A 13,664-nucleotide genomic window follows, 5' to 3' on the forward strand; every position below is an offset into this window, starting at 1 on the left:
ACGTCATCGTAGCTCCTGTGTTGTTGAACTTCATCACGCCAAGTTTCGCGCAGCCTTAGGAGATAATCTTGGGGCGTCAGGAAATACTACTCGTTTTTCTGACGCACGACTGAGAAATGTGTAACCTGATAGTCTCTGTTGGCTTGACATGTGAGAGAGGTGGGTGTATAGCGATATCGGAGCAATAACTATTGGAGTAGCAGACGAAAAGGTAAAATGTGTGGTGAGCACAGAGCAGTTGGAATCAAGCATCTCCGGCGATAAAGAAGTTCTTGCGGATGTGGGTCTTTTCGAGATTGTGAAATTGATTTTGTTGAGCAACCGCGGAGATGCTGAGCTGTTTCAGACTCACTGGGTTCTTGCAAGGAGCAGCTTTTCATGGCTGTGACTTGATAAGATGCTTGCAAATACCTTTACAAAAGAGACAAGATTGAGTCTGTTCAAGGGAAAATCCTGCTTACCCACTTCACTGAAGACCTGCACAGTTGAAGCCTTTCCAATGTTCTCTTGCCTTGAGCACACCTAGGCCATATGCTACCGCGCCACACACAACCAGCACATGCATAATCTGGTGGCTACTACCGACAAGATCGTAACGTTTCAGATACCATCTTTCAGGCACCTTGCTTGCATACGTTATTGCACCCGTGCCGTGACAAAGCCCAAGTGCAAGATAGTAGGACAGACTCATCCTCTGTTCCATTTGCTGCCATCCAAAGAGGTGCAAGCCGTGAATAATGGGCAGGAATGAAGAAAGTCCAAGGAGAAGATAAGTTACTGTTCGGAAACCCTTGGAAGCTGTGCCAGTAAAGGAAGGATGGAGTGTAGTAACTGCACATGCGAGTCCTGCGCCCGTGACGAAGACAGTGTAAGTCTTGCGCAGGTCAGGTTCGCAGCGAAAGCCAAAATGGGTGCTGGCAATGGTGGTGCCCCAGAGAGGAACCACGATGCCGAGGTAGTCGAAGCGACTTGTCCATGTGCGGGTGCTTTGACTGTGGTCTAGAAAGATGTGGTAACTGCGCTTAAGTGTCAGTTCTTTGTTCTTTTGTCTGAACGAGCATCACTTCTACGCCAATAGTGTGCGATGTATCAGTATAGTCACTGTTTTTGGTAGGATCAGTGGAAAGGGAAAAGAAAGAAGTACGACTCACACAAAGGAAAAAAAGAAACATGCTATGACCGAGATGAAGTAGATCAGCACTGCCAACTCATCTTTTGCATGTCTGTCCAGTTCCCTCATATACAGCCCCAAAGCGGCCATGGCATATAGGAAGCCCGCAGTACCCAAGATATGCGACCAAATATTGACGGTCTCATTATGAATTTGGAACACACTCCTAAGCGAGCGCTGGTAGGAAAAGGTTGCTCGTCTGTCAACAGTTGATCAGCATTGTTCATACAGATGAGTGAATCAAAAGAGGTAGGTTCTTACCGGTGCTTTGTCAGTATAAACTCGTTGTCTTGTTGCCAATGTACTGTATACGTAAACTGTTAGTTGACCACCCAAAATGGCTTGTGACGAGTAGCAGAACAGATGCCCTTACACAAGTCATCCCATTCAAGCAATTCATCTTCGTCATTGAGACCCACAGACTGAAGACCTTGGTCTCGGTCCCTCTTCTTGCCAAACCGGTCATGCTGCTGTTGTGTTGAGGTTGTGCCATAATTCCCATATCCATTTGTCTGTCCTTCCACAATCCCCGCTTCCTCTTTACTAGCGCCTTGGCAAGTAAGCAATGTCATTATCGGATCTAGATCGCAACGGTGCAGTAGGAAGATCTATCGTACAACAATTGCCATTTGCCTAAATGTCGCGCACCCGGAAAGATATAAAGAAAACACCCTCGAATGTACGCTTGTTCGACTTCATCGCAAGTTATCATTCTGACCATGATTAAGTCACCAAGACGTTTGTGATTGCGCCAGCATGACGCAGCCCAAGAGTCCGCGGAAGTAATAGGTGTGCGACTTTTTTTGGAGTATTGTCAGAGTTGCTTTTGGATTGTTTGTGTGCTGGTAAACATGGTATTTGGGACGAATCAGTGTCGGACGGGACGGGAACTTGACGTCAGTATGTGGTGTAGGGTGCGATGCCGATGCACCACAACGCTGGCCAGACTTTGGTATAAGTTTCGTTCCTTTTGGCTTTCCTGTGGTAACTTTTCAGCTGTTACCATGGAACAACAGCTCAAAGGGAGAGGAATGGATTGGCTGTTGATGGTAATTGTCTTCTCTAGACCACGTCACTTGAAAACGAAACTCGAAGTATCATTGATGTTGATGGCTTACGCCTTGCATTGGTCATAGCCCCATATTTTCAGTTTGCGCCAAGTATGCGACAGCCGTAATCTAATAACCCGCCTTATCATACCATGGAGCAACAGGGAAACAACACTTTGTGCTCGTTGGGCATTATTGGTTGATCCAAGTAACACGATATGCAGATGACAGTAAGCCCAATGGCTGGCAAACATAGCAATAATAGCAGTAAGAAGAGGTCAAGAAAAGGGCAAGCCAGGAAGGATTAGACTTGCAGAGCCGAAAATCGCATAGGCCGATGTTTCGAGGATGATGAAGACTGTGTTTTAGTAGGTACGATGTCGGCGAAGGTTTCAGGGGTACGCTGATCAGGAAATTGCCGTACGCAGGTCACTCGTGGGAGGAACGGGCAAGATGGTATTGTGTCTCGAGTTGAGGGCTTGGTATGCTCAGAAGTCGGGAAACAGGTGCCCGTGGCTATTCGGACACGTCAGAATATGATCTACAGTGTAAGGAGGACTCTGCACGCACGGGTCGTCCCCTGCCTGACCGTATGCCTCCGTCTCCTCCGGATACTTATCGAATTGACTGGCATCACCGACTCCGGCTCGAACGGGTGGCACGTATGGAGCGTCAATGTCCTTCTTTTGTAACCGGTCCCAAGTCACCTCGGCGAACCAAGGGTGGTTCATAACGTCTTTGCTGCCACCGTGCAAGTTGCCCAATCGCTTGGTCAGATCCGGCGTGATGAGCTTTTGCAGGAGGTCGTGGGCGTCGGGGTGGATGTAGGGCGGGTACTTTACTCTCGACTTGAGAATGTTTTCGTAGATCTTCATGGGCGAGCCGCCGTCCCAGAAGGGCGTGAAGCCGCACAGCATTTCGAAGATTAGGATGCCCAGTGACCACCTGGCGCTGTTAGTAGACGCCAAAAAAATGGATTGCTGCTCGCGACTCACCAATCGACCGACTTGTTGTAGCCTTTGGAAGCGACAACTTCGGGTGCCAAGTAGTCAGGCGTTCCGCACAGGGTCCATGTAATGTCGGGGACCTCTTTGGCAAACCCAAAATCCGTAATCTTGAGGTGGCCGTGGCGGTCCAAGAGCAGATTCTCGGGCTTCAAGTCACGGTAGATGATGTTGTGCGAGTGCAGGTAGTCTAGCGCGAGTGTAACCTCTGCGGCGTAGAACTTTGCGACGGGATTGGGAAAGCGCTATGGGAGTTAATGTCCATTTATGCCCGAAATCACTGCGCAACAAGGGGCCAAGAAAAGAGAAGAGGGGAAACGAGAAGAATAAGTACCTGAGACTTTCGCAATAGGCTGAACAGCTCACCGCCCTCGACAAAGTCCATGACCATGTAGAGGTTTTTGGAGTCCTGAAAGGTGCCCCAGAGGGTGATCAAGAAGGGATGCTTGACCTGCTGCAGCATGCGGCGCTCGTCGTTTGTGTGCTCGACCTGCTTCATCTTGACGACCTGGGCCTTTTTCAGCACCTTGACGGCGTAGAAGCGCTGGTTGTGCTTGGACTGGACGAGGTGGACACGGCCAAAGCTGCCGGTGCCGAGGGTGCGCTGGATGGTGAAGTCGGTCAGCGAGTACTTGCCCTTTGTGACGCGGGCCTGGTTGAGGGGCTGTGTCTGGAACTGGACGGCGCCATTCTTAGCGGACGGGTGGTGGGAGGACGAGGTGTTGGAGGAAGTGGTGGTGGTGGTGGTGGTGTTGTTGGGGTGTATGAGGTTCTGTATGCTAGGCGTGTTGCGCGAGTGCTGGGGGTTAGACTGGGGGCTCGTGGCTGTATATTGCTGTGATTGCAAGTGCTGCTGCTGCTGTTGTTGTTGCGGCTGCTGCTGCTGCTGGTGCGCGTGGGCGGGGTTCATTGAGTCTACGGGCTTGGGGGTCGCGGCAGGCGCGCCCGGGGCGGTGGAGGCGGACGAGGTGCCGGTGCCGGTGCCGGTGCCGGACGTGTTTGTGGTGGAGCTGGAGATTTGAGCAGCAGTCGTGGCGTCGTGGGCCGAAGTGGCGGTGGTGCTGGAGTCGTTGGTCTTGGTCTTGTGCAGGTGGAAGGAGCCCGACTTGCGGGAGCCGGTGGGCGTGACGGGTGAATGCGTGTCCTTTGTGGGCGAGGCGGGCGAGTCGAGGTCGCGCGAGCCGTTAGAGTCCTTTGTGCGCTTCTTCTTGAGGAAGCCCAGGGTAGGCATTGGAGGGGCGGGTCGACTCGTGCAGCGGCGCTGCGCTGCCGGTATGCTTCAACGCAGGTCGCGGGGGCGATGTCAGTAGTGTCTAGTGAGCGAGCGAGGGCGCGTGCATAGGCGCAGTGGATGATGAGCGGACAATGGATGGGACGATGAGGTCGTCGACGGGGTTGGTGGTTGCGGATGCGGCGTGGGCGGGCAGAGAGCGGCGGGCTTGGGGGCTTGGGGCGTTCGCTAGTCCTGGCTGGTCAGCGGTGGTGCGTCGTCGTAGTCGTCGTCGTCGTCGTCGTCGAGGACAGAACAGGACAGGACATTTGAGGCTTCGGCGGGGAAGACGCTGCAGTCTGCCCGCGCATCCAAGCTGCCACTGTTTCACCCTCGGGTTTGGCTGCCCACCCCATCTTTGTCTCTTATTGACTTGACTATTATACTTGGTACGACATGCACTATCTATAACACTACAAGACCTATGTTTGTATACATATGCCCTGCCCTGCCCTGCCTCTCACCCCACACCCACCCACCCACTCACCGCACCGCACCGCACCGCACCCAGCCCGTCCCTTGCCCGTCAGCAGCGCGGCCGCCGGACGCCATGGCTTGTTGCGTCATGCGTACCAGCATCGAGGAATCCCAGTCAATGACCGCAACATCCCCAGCCCCCCAGCCTTGCCCACACCGGACAGGCACCCTCTCACATTGGTCCCGATCCATACATGCATGCCCCTTTAGCGCCATCCCTATTTCATTACTTACTTACTTACTGTCTACGGTATCATCACCATAGTACCCAACTCCATGTGCACCAAATCATAAAAATAAGAAAAAAACACCATGCCCCCCCACCCCCAAAAGAAAAAACACATATGTATACACAGCGTACGCACACACGCACACAAGTACCCTCTCGTGTTCCTAACCCAACCCAGATGCTAGACGTGACTTCATACATAAACATTGGTTTTGCTCGTTTCAGAGCTCGGCACCTGTCCGCTCCGTTTCAGCTGCCCCACCAGACACCGCCACGGCCTCATACGTCTCCAGGTCCAGCCCGCACACCTCCATGCGCCGCTGCCGGAATCTCTCGTATAGCCCGCTCCATGCTTCTTGCGCTTCTGAGTTCTGCGGACGCAACCGCGCCCGCTCAGCATACGGCACGTCGTACTCGGGCCCCGGCAGTTCGGGATCGCTCAGTCGCACAAACGTTGTCGCTTGCTCAAATGCCGTCGCGTTGAAGTCTTCGCTTGCCTGCCGCAGGTTCTGCGACTCGTACACGACATTGCCCATTGACAGCGACCACTCGGAAATGAGCGAGTCAGGCACGCTAAATGTCTTGCGGAACATGTTGAGATCTGACGTCGGCTTCGATGCCCGCAGTGCCCGCAGCTGGTTGTAACTTTGCTGTGACGGGTGAACCATGAGCAGCGATGTCGACATGTCTGTCCGCTCTGCGGTGGCGGGGTATGCTGCCATTGGCTCCGACTTGGAAAAGGCAAGCAGCGAGTCGAGAGCAGACGCATCCAGCAGCACGCCTGGCCCTTGGAGGTACAGTAGGCGCTCATAGTCTACCAGTGAATACAGACTGGCTAGCGAGTAGGATGAGGGCAGTGTGTCTGTGATTATCATAAGCGCCTGCCAACAATTGCCCATTGTCAACAATCTCACCGTCTGCGCCTTCCACAAGGGGCTCCATGGGGATCAGTTTCACTCCATACCGTCTCGCTGCCGTCCGCAGCAGTCTCCGCGTAGTCGTCATCTCAGGGCTGTACTTGTTGTCTTCAGACTCTACAAGCCATAGTTTGGGGAACATCAATATCCTCTTTGCGGGGCTCTTCATCCTATGCAAGTCCGACAGCAGCATGACGGCACTGCACAGTTCCACATGCTCGCGCACAACCTGCACGTAGCCCAGCCTGCTCCAATCCATCGTCAAGCCTGAAATGTACTGTGCATATGTGTCATCCACCTCTGGACGGCTGCCCATGGGCCTCGCCCATTTCGCATCCAACGTTGGTGGTTCTATTGGTTTGGGCGGCGGTAACGGCTTGGGCAGTCGTGGTTTGATGGCGGCTTGGAGCGAGTGTACATAGCGTTGCTGCAATACCCATCCCGACAGGAAGAGGGCAAGTGTGAAGAAGAAGACTAAGCGCGCCTGTCAGTCGAGGGGCATGACATCAGACATTCACCAACCGTACCAATGGTAATGGACAAGAGGACCGAGACCTGCCCCGAAGTGAGAAGGAGGCGGCCCATGCCGATAAGTGAATGCGCAACACAAGGAGTATCAAAAGAGTCTTGGTGATCGAGGAAAGGGCATGCAGAATACCAAGTGGTGCATGGGCAAGAAAGTGTACAATGTGCATTGGCGTTACATGCAGTCGAGTTCTAGATGCCCCCATGTTCGTAGGGCTGCATCTTGCCTGTCGTTGAAGGGGCAACAATCGATAGCTAGCCACCAGTACCCTGTCTCAAATTATCTCACCCGCAAGCTTACCTCGACCTTCGCAAAGGGAACACAGCGGTGCGCGCGCAGTCCTGATCATCACTTGGGACAGCATATCCGAAATCCATACACTCAAGGCGACCCGTCCCCGACACATGTCGAAACCGCAATTTGATCGCGCCGACGCGAGCGCGCTCCTCGACGACCGTGGATACCGTGGCGCCCTCATCCGTGGCCAGAACCCGGCACTTCTTTTCGAAAAGGGTGTGCGCGAGCGCATCACAGAGTCATACTATTGGAAGGAACAATGTTTCGGTCTGAACGCTGCAACACTATGCGATCGCGCCGCAGAACTCAAGTTCATCGGTGGCACCACGGGCATCACAGGCAAACCAACGCCATTCCTGTGCCTGGCCTTCAAAATGCTCCAGCTGGTCCCAGATAAGGAAATTGTTCTCGAGTACCTCAACTTTCGCGACGATGAGGATGACGAAGATGACAAAGATGACAAAGCCGAGGTCAAGAGAGAGAATGGCGATACGGCAGCCGACGACGACGACGACTCTGCCAAGAAGGAGCTTGACTTGAATGCAGCGGGTAAGCTTGGCTGCTTCAAGTATCTCCGCTGCCTCGCTGCCTTTTACATCCGCCTTGCCTGGGAGCCCGTCGAAATCTACAAGACACTAGAGCCTCTGCTCACGGACTATCGCAAGATCAAGCGCCGCCTCAAAGACACATTTACCCTCACCCACGTCGATCAGTTCATTGACGATCTCCTCACAAAAGACCGCATCTGTGCGACGAGCCTGTGGAAGTTGCCTTCGAGGGCAATTCTCGAGGATTTGGATATGTTAGACCCAAGAGAAAGTCCGCTGGGAGATGAGGTGGATGAGTTAGATGAGGACATGGACAGGAGGAGTGTAGGAAGTGAAGAAAGTTATAGGAGTCGAAGCTATGACAGCCGAAGCAGGAGTAGAAGTAGGGGCCATGAGAGTCGGAGTCGTAGCCGCAGTCGAAGCAGAAGCTATGATAATCGGGACCGAGGCAGGAGTCGTAGTCGCAGCCCGGGAGAGCAAAGCATACGAAGTCGATCAAGACGTAGCACTCGAAGCCGGAGCTCCAGTCGCAACCAACGTCACAGCAATGATGAATGACAAGGGACTTCCCGGCCTGCGGACCCCTTGCGTTTACCAAGTCAGAATTGAACCTACGCTATATACCCACCAGTCTCAATCTACATACAAACCTTATTGCAGATCATATCTTACATATCATTTGCAAAACCACAACCAGTCATATGCATGCATCTACCATACTAATTTGTCGACTACTTATGCCTATACGACTGCTCTCAAACATACGATTGTGTTATACCCATTCGCATAGTTAGTCTGCTAATCAAATGTGGAACATGGCCCAGCTATTAGATGCCCGAGGACCTGCTGGTACCACATGAGCTAACCGTTTAGAGAAGGTCCAACCGAATATACAAACATCAAGGTGGGAAAGGGACCCTCCTATGCGAGATACGCAACTCAAGTTCATTATACGTATCTTCGATTGTTCTGAGCCTATCGAACAAAAACAGCCGTCTGTCCTCAACGCATAGGAGCCTTGTGTAAACTGCACTCTGGCAACTTAGTAGACATCACCTGATCAGCACGAGTGACGTACAAAAGATGGCAAGCATCAATGTGAGTGTTTTCGTGAGACGAAGCCAACTCTACCAACAAGCGTACAGAAGATCGATGATGAGAGACCTGGTTTCGACATTGTAGAGGCCAGCATCCAGGACCACCGCAACGCCCTCAATTTGGGCAAAACAAGCAGTGTCGACCTAGTCATTGCATATCTAAACCGTATTGCTCGCTACGACACATGCAAAGGCCTCGGTGCCTTTACTGTATTCAACGACAATGTCCTTGAGGAAGCAGCAGCCTCTGATGCACGTCGGGCCCAGGGTCTGGAGCCACGACCCCTAGAAGGCATACCCTACACGATCAAAGACAGCTACAAGGTCGCCGGAATGACTGCAACTGCAGGATCCCCTGCGCTCAAGGGTGTCATGTCAAGTGAAGACTCTGCAATCGCAAAGAAGTTGCGGGATGCAGGAGCGGTGCTGATTGGGAAGACAAACATGCCCCCTATGGCCGCCGGGGGTATGCAACGAGGCATGTATGGTCGCGCAGAATCGCCTTATAATTCAAAGTATCTTACAGCAGCCTTCTCCTCTGGTTCCTCGAACGGAGCAGGAACCTCGGTAGCGGCAAGCATGGGGGCTTTCGGCATGGGCAGTGAGACTGTTAGCAGCGGGCGCAGTCCAGCTTCAAACAATGCCCTCGTCTGCTACACGCCATCAAAAGGACTACTGAGCTGCCGAGGACTGTGGCCGTTGTATGTCACGTGCGACGTACCCACACCGTACGCGCGCTCAGTTAGTGATATGCTGGAGATTCTGAATGTAATTGTTACACCGGACCAAGATACGACAGGAGACTTTGTGCGAGAACAAAAGCATGTGCAAATACCCCAGCCCCCTCAGATAGACTACACGACTCTGCGCAACACTCTAGCGTTCAAAGGAAAACGGGTTGGAGTCCCAAAAATGTATATCGGCCAGAAAGACTCGGATCCATACGCAAAGCCTACCTATGTTTCACCAGAGGTCATTGCACTGTGGGAAAACACAGCCAAAAACCTCCAAGATCTAGGTGCAGAAATTGTTTACACCGACTTTCCTCTAGTTACAAATTACGAAAACGACTCGGTATCCGGTGAAGCCAACAACGTACAAAGCCAACCAGCAAACTGGAACCTCATAGAACGCGGCATCCTCATCGCACAAGCCTGGGACGCCTTTCTCGTGCAAAACAATGACGCCAAAATTAAATGTCTAGCAGACATCAAGGATTCCGCAATGTTATTCCCCAAGCCCCCAGACTACAAACCCGACACCTTCCTCGAAGTCCGCAACTGGATCGATTACGCCGGTCTCCCCAAGCTCGTCCAGAAAACCAGCATCCACGGAGTGCAAGGCTTGAAGCAAGCGCTCGAAGCGCTCGAAGCCCAGCGCAAACGTGACCTGGAAGACTGGATGGATACCCATAAGCTAGACGTCCTTGCGTTCCCCGCCCAAGGCGACGTTGGGCTCGCAGATTTAGAATTCAATCTCGACAGCACAACGCACAGCCTGCGCAACGGCGTCAAGTACTCGAACGGGAACCGCGCGATTCGCCACTTGGGCGTGCCGACCGTCAGTGTGCCCATGGGTCTCATGAGCGAGAAGAAGATGCCGGTTAATATTACGTTTGCAGGCCAGGCGTATCGCGATGCGAAGTTGTTCGAGTTTGCGTATGCGTTTGAGACGGCGACGAGGAGCCGGGTTGCACCTCCGCGCACACCGGGGTTGCCGACGGATATCGCTACTTCGGCGGTAAAGTCGCTGGCGGAGGCTGAGCCGGTGATAGTTGGGGTTGAGGCCAAGGTGGACGAGCGATCAGGTTCTGGGGAGATTTCTATGGTTGTTCGTGGTACGCTGCACAAGGTGGTGCCGCAGACTAGCGTGCAGGTTTTCGTTGATGGCAATCGAGTAGCCGATATGACCACGGATGGCGCTGAGTGGTCTATTACACATAGCCATGTGCCCGAGAGACCGCCGATTCTGGGCTGGGATCTTAAGCCGTTGCCGCCTAGGGATGTTATGATTCTGGTTGTTGTGACGAGCAAAGGTGACGGTAAGGGAAGTGGAAAGAGGGAGGCTAGATTGCTTTGGGTACCGTTGGAAAAATAGGTTGGTTCGGTGGGATGATGGGGTGGGATTATCTATCGTCTTTGTCCTTTGTCATATATGGTCGTGTTCAATTCTGCTGTCCATGTTATTGCTGTGAAGTCGATTTTCTATTCGCCGAGTAAGTTTGATGTTTTTGCTTTCGTGTCTGGATAATCAATCAGTGCCTCTACCTTTAATGGCGGTGTGTGTGTGTGTGTGTGTTCGACTTACTCCGCTCATATTGAACCTCCTCCCAAATCAAATCGCCATCCTTGATGTAAGCAAACCAAACCAAGAAATGCAAAACACAAGTACAGAAAAGTTGGAAAATCAATGTTGAATAGAAGAAGAAAGAAGGTGAAATTCTCTTATCCCACTACCACCTCCGCAGAATCGGTAGTGTCTAATCTATACGCCCCCCTCTCCCCCCCCCCCCCTTCCCTTCCAAATCAAAAACACTGCAATAGAAAAAACTCCTTGAACCCGCTAAACCCCTTTCATGCCCCGTTGCATGTTATCGTACTCCGTAGTTGTTGACATGTCGAAAGTGATTTTACATGACAGTGCACCAGCAAGATTCGTCGCAGCCGCAGCAATCGCAGGACTCGCCGCACTTGGGGGCAGTGGGCTTGACGATGGTGGAGATGGAGGAGGCGACGCTGGCAGGCATTTTGAGAGAGGTGGGTTGAGGTTGAGTTGGTTGTGCTGAGAAAGTAAGGTTAGAATGGAGTTTGGGGGGAGATAGAAGGGTGGGAGGGTGAGCTTACTGGTAGAGAAGAGGTGTGTGAGTGAGTGAGTGAGTAAGTTGGGGAGTAGTAGAGTGAGGTTTGTTTGGATAGTAGATTGAAGTGTTGATGAGATGATGGAATGAAGTCTAACAGCGGGCAGACAGATAGACCTTTATATCACCGCCAATGCTGATCAGCTGCCTTGAACAACCAAGTAACTTGGATAGAAAGCGTAACAGAATCAAGCACCCGCTAATTCGCGTTCAAGCCTCAAGCCCTGCGTGCTTCCCCCCCCCTCCCGCCGTTTCGACACTTGCCAGTTGTCAGGGCTGTCATTGGTCTCGCAGGACTCCGGATGCACCGCCTCGTTTGCCCTGTCATTTCTCCAGGCCCAGGCTGGGGTGGGGAATGGCTACGCGTATAGCAATAGCCGGCACGCAAAGCCATCACACCGGCGGGTGGTGGTGGCTCAGCTGGTGCTTGCGGCAATAATTCAGCAGGTGTAATTGGTTGTTTCGTCGGCGGTACTCGTATCACATATGCAATGGAGCATGACGGACCCCCTGTCTGCGCAGCCACGCATTGCGTCGTTAAGCAGCACCAAGCTTGTGGCGCCTTGCTTAATCCCTCACAGCAGTGTATGCTTAAGCTTCGCCAAGCCGCCGCCCAAATCTTGTTTTGGCGAGCCGATGGATGACACCCCGGGTCCAAGAGCCACACCGATCGCGTATACGGCTGTGCCACAGGTGGAGTGGGCGAGACAACATCTTTACCGGCGCATGATGCCGCTATGCAGTAGCTCGCTGCGTAAGCTTCTGTCTTGCGGGAAAAAAAAATCAAAATCCTGCTGGGTACGCCGCGGCGTAGTATGACGGTGGGTAAGTAAGCTGGACACGGCGGTGATTTGTTTTTCTCCCTCGTCATCTCACCAAAGCGAACAGATAGTCTTTAGTCCTAATAGATTGTTCGCTTCCGTATGCTCTTTACAGTGACATTGTATAGATTTCCAGGGTGCTCACGTTTTGCGGGCCGAAGGGGGGGTGTAGATGCGGTATTTTGGGCGTTAAGGACGTAGCAAACGGTCTGTAACGCTGCCTTCGTAAGCTCAAACGCTGGCCTCATACTACTACCTCTTCCCATGGACGTGTCTCGAACAAGTCATCACATAGACTGGGATCTAGCAACGGGATTTCGGATACATGATTTGGGATGGAAGCGGATCAAGCGGAAGCCGCTGGGTGACATCCCGGAAATGACTCCGGCCACACCCTGGCATGGAGGAAACAAGCATGCAGGTCAGCCACGTTCACTACATATTCTAGACTGATAGCAATTTACTTTGCTAAATTTTATCACCCAGTCATCAGGCCATTTGTGTGTTTCGAAGATGAAAAAGGGTCTTCTATCTTCTCCTACACCCGTTGTCAGTCTTCGTACGGTCCGGTCCTAGCGCATCCCCCATCCGGTCACATCCGAATGACATTGCTCGCCCTGGAGCTGATGAGAAGCCCCCAAATTACATGCGACAATGCTCTCTGCAAAAATATGGACGAAATGTCTTTACTATGGCCATCTCGCTGGTATCATGCTGTTAGTTGAAAGGGCATGTCCTAGTGCTTGGCCACCTTGGCACATTCTTGACTGGAAGGACAAGTTTCAGCCATCATAGAGAGAAAGAAAAAAAAACCACGCAGAAAATGCATCAAATGATATGACAGCGCGCCCGTTCGATAACGAAGGCACAGGACTATCATTACACATTGACTACCTAGTACAAAGGAAGTTCTACAAGCTACACATCTAGTCAACATCAACACTAAACCCACTCGGCACCACTTCCCGCCTGCAAACTCCTCCCTAGCAACAACCATATACTCAACCGTCCCCGCCTCCATGCCCGCCCAATCTCACGTCTCAAAATGCTCCTTCAGCGTAACCCCCCTTCCAACACGCCTAACACTCCTAGTAGACCAGTACTGCTTATACGATATCGAGCCGTCAATCGACGGCTTATCAACGCGCTATCTAATGAAGAGACTGTAGTCGCCTTCTTTTGAGGAAAAGTTTCCAATACTAGGGGTTCAGGACGAGGCGGGGGAAAGCGTGGCGTACGATTCCACGACGAAGAATTCGACGAGCGGGTCGCCGTAGATGGGCGAGCGTAGCCGAGGCCGCTGGGATGATGTAAGTGCTTGTGTAAGAAATCCCTCTATTTTCCCTTGTCAGCAAAGCAAACCCCCCCCCCCCCCCCTATTCTTAGATCTCTTTCTTCATA

General features: G+C 52.4%; 6 protein-coding genes across 6 annotated transcripts; 3 read left to right on the forward strand and 3 right to left on the reverse strand.

Annotated features, from left to right (window-relative positions):
• Positions 1-351: 351 nt before the first annotated feature.
• COCSADRAFT_37641 (uncharacterized protein) lies at positions 352-1,833 on the reverse strand. Its single transcript, XM_007702288.1, has 4 exons — positions 1,545-1,833; positions 1,433-1,475; positions 1,152-1,370; positions 352-1,016 (listed from the first exon to the last, which is right to left on the reverse strand). Exons 1-4 carry the CDS (start codon positions 1,741-1,743, stop codon positions 467-469), a joined length of 1,011 nt encoding a protein of 336 aa, XP_007700478.1. The 5' UTR covers positions 1,744-1,833; the 3' UTR covers positions 352-466.
• An 875-nt stretch (positions 1,834-2,708) lies between these two features.
• Positions 2,709-4,455, reverse strand: COCSADRAFT_172148 (uncharacterized protein; the record flags this gene model as incomplete). The annotated part of the gene is made up of 3 exons (XM_007702698.1): positions 2,709-3,165; positions 3,216-3,469; positions 3,559-4,455. The coding sequence occupies 3 exons, from the start codon at positions 4,453-4,455 to the stop codon at positions 2,709-2,711; spliced, it is 1,608 nt and encodes a 535-aa protein (XP_007700888.1).
• Positions 4,456-5,040: 585 nt separating this feature from the next.
• Positions 5,041-6,812, reverse strand: COCSADRAFT_37643 (glycosyltransferase family 8 protein). The gene is made up of 3 exons (XM_007702289.1): positions 6,645-6,812; positions 6,115-6,591; positions 5,041-6,062 (listed from the first exon to the last, which is right to left on the reverse strand). Exons 1-3 carry the CDS (start codon positions 6,700-6,702, stop codon positions 5,422-5,424), a joined length of 1,176 nt encoding a protein of 391 aa, XP_007700479.1. The 5' UTR covers positions 6,703-6,812; the 3' UTR covers positions 5,041-5,421.
• Positions 6,813-6,874: 62 nt separating this feature from the next.
• On the forward strand, positions 6,875-8,230 carry COCSADRAFT_332996 (uncharacterized protein). The gene has a single exon (XM_007702699.1). It carries the CDS (start codon positions 7,048-7,050, stop codon positions 8,044-8,046), a length of 999 nt encoding a protein of 332 aa, XP_007700889.1. The 5' UTR covers positions 6,875-7,047; the 3' UTR covers positions 8,047-8,230.
• Positions 8,231-8,571: 341 nt separating this feature from the next.
• COCSADRAFT_200409 (uncharacterized protein) lies at positions 8,572-10,846 on the forward strand (the record flags this gene model as incomplete). The annotated part of the gene is made up of 2 exons (XM_007702700.1): positions 8,572-8,586; positions 8,634-10,846. 2 exons carry the CDS (start codon positions 8,572-8,574, stop codon positions 10,680-10,682), a joined length of 2,064 nt encoding a protein of 687 aa, XP_007700890.1. The 3' UTR covers positions 10,683-10,846.
• A 245-nt stretch (positions 10,847-11,091) lies between these two features.
• COCSADRAFT_37645 (uncharacterized protein) lies at positions 11,092-11,799 on the forward strand. Its single transcript, XM_007702290.1, has 2 exons — positions 11,092-11,366; positions 11,429-11,799. The coding sequence occupies exons 1-2, from the start codon at positions 11,200-11,202 to the stop codon at positions 11,451-11,453; spliced, it is 192 nt and encodes a 63-aa protein (XP_007700480.1). The 5' UTR covers positions 11,092-11,199; the 3' UTR covers positions 11,454-11,799.
• The last annotated feature ends 1,865 nt before the right edge of the window (positions 11,800-13,664 follow it).

Source organism: Bipolaris sorokiniana (genome assembly GCF_000338995.1).
Source record: "Bipolaris sorokiniana ND90Pr unplaced genomic scaffold COCSAscaffold_8, whole genome shotgun sequence".
In the NCBI taxonomy this organism is placed as follows: domain Eukaryota; kingdom Fungi; phylum Ascomycota; class Dothideomycetes; order Pleosporales; family Pleosporaceae; genus Bipolaris; species Bipolaris sorokiniana.

Bases quoted from the DNA above. Each gene is read 5' to 3' on its own strand.
- COCSADRAFT_37641 (XM_007702288.1), bottom strand. From the start codon at position 1,743: ATGACATTGCTTACTTGCCAAGGCGCTAGTAAAGAGGAAGCGGGGATT. The intron at 1,476-1,544 runs GTAAGGGCATCT...TTACGTATACAG, and splicing joins GCTTGAATGGGATGACTTGT to TACATTGGCAACAAGACAAC. The intron at 1,371-1,432 runs GTAAGAACCTAC...AACTGTTGACAG, and splicing joins TTTATACTGACAAAGCACCG to ACGAGCAACCTTTTCCTACC.
- COCSADRAFT_37643 (XM_007702289.1), bottom strand. From the start codon at position 6,702: ATGGGCCGCCTCCTTCTCACTTCGGGGCAGGTCTCGGTCCTCTTGTCC. The intron at 6,592-6,644 runs GTACGGTTGGTG...AGGCGCGCTTAG, and splicing joins CCTCTTGTCCATTACCATTG to TCTTCTTCTTCACACTTGCC. The intron at 6,063-6,114 runs GTGAGATTGTTG...TGATAATCACAG, and splicing joins CCTTGTGGAAGGCGCAGACG to ACACACTGCCCTCATCCTAC.
- COCSADRAFT_332996 (XM_007702699.1), top strand. From the start codon at position 7,048: ATGTCGAAACCGCAATTTGATCGCGCCGACGCGAGCGCGCTCCTCGAC.
- COCSADRAFT_37645 (XM_007702290.1), top strand. From the start codon at position 11,200: ATGTCGAAAGTGATTTTACATGACAGTGCACCAGCAAGATTCGTCGCA. The intron at 11,367-11,428 runs CTGAGAAAGTAA...GGGTGAGCTTAC, and splicing joins TTGAGGTTGAGTTGGTTGTG to TGGTAGAGAAGAGGTGTGTG.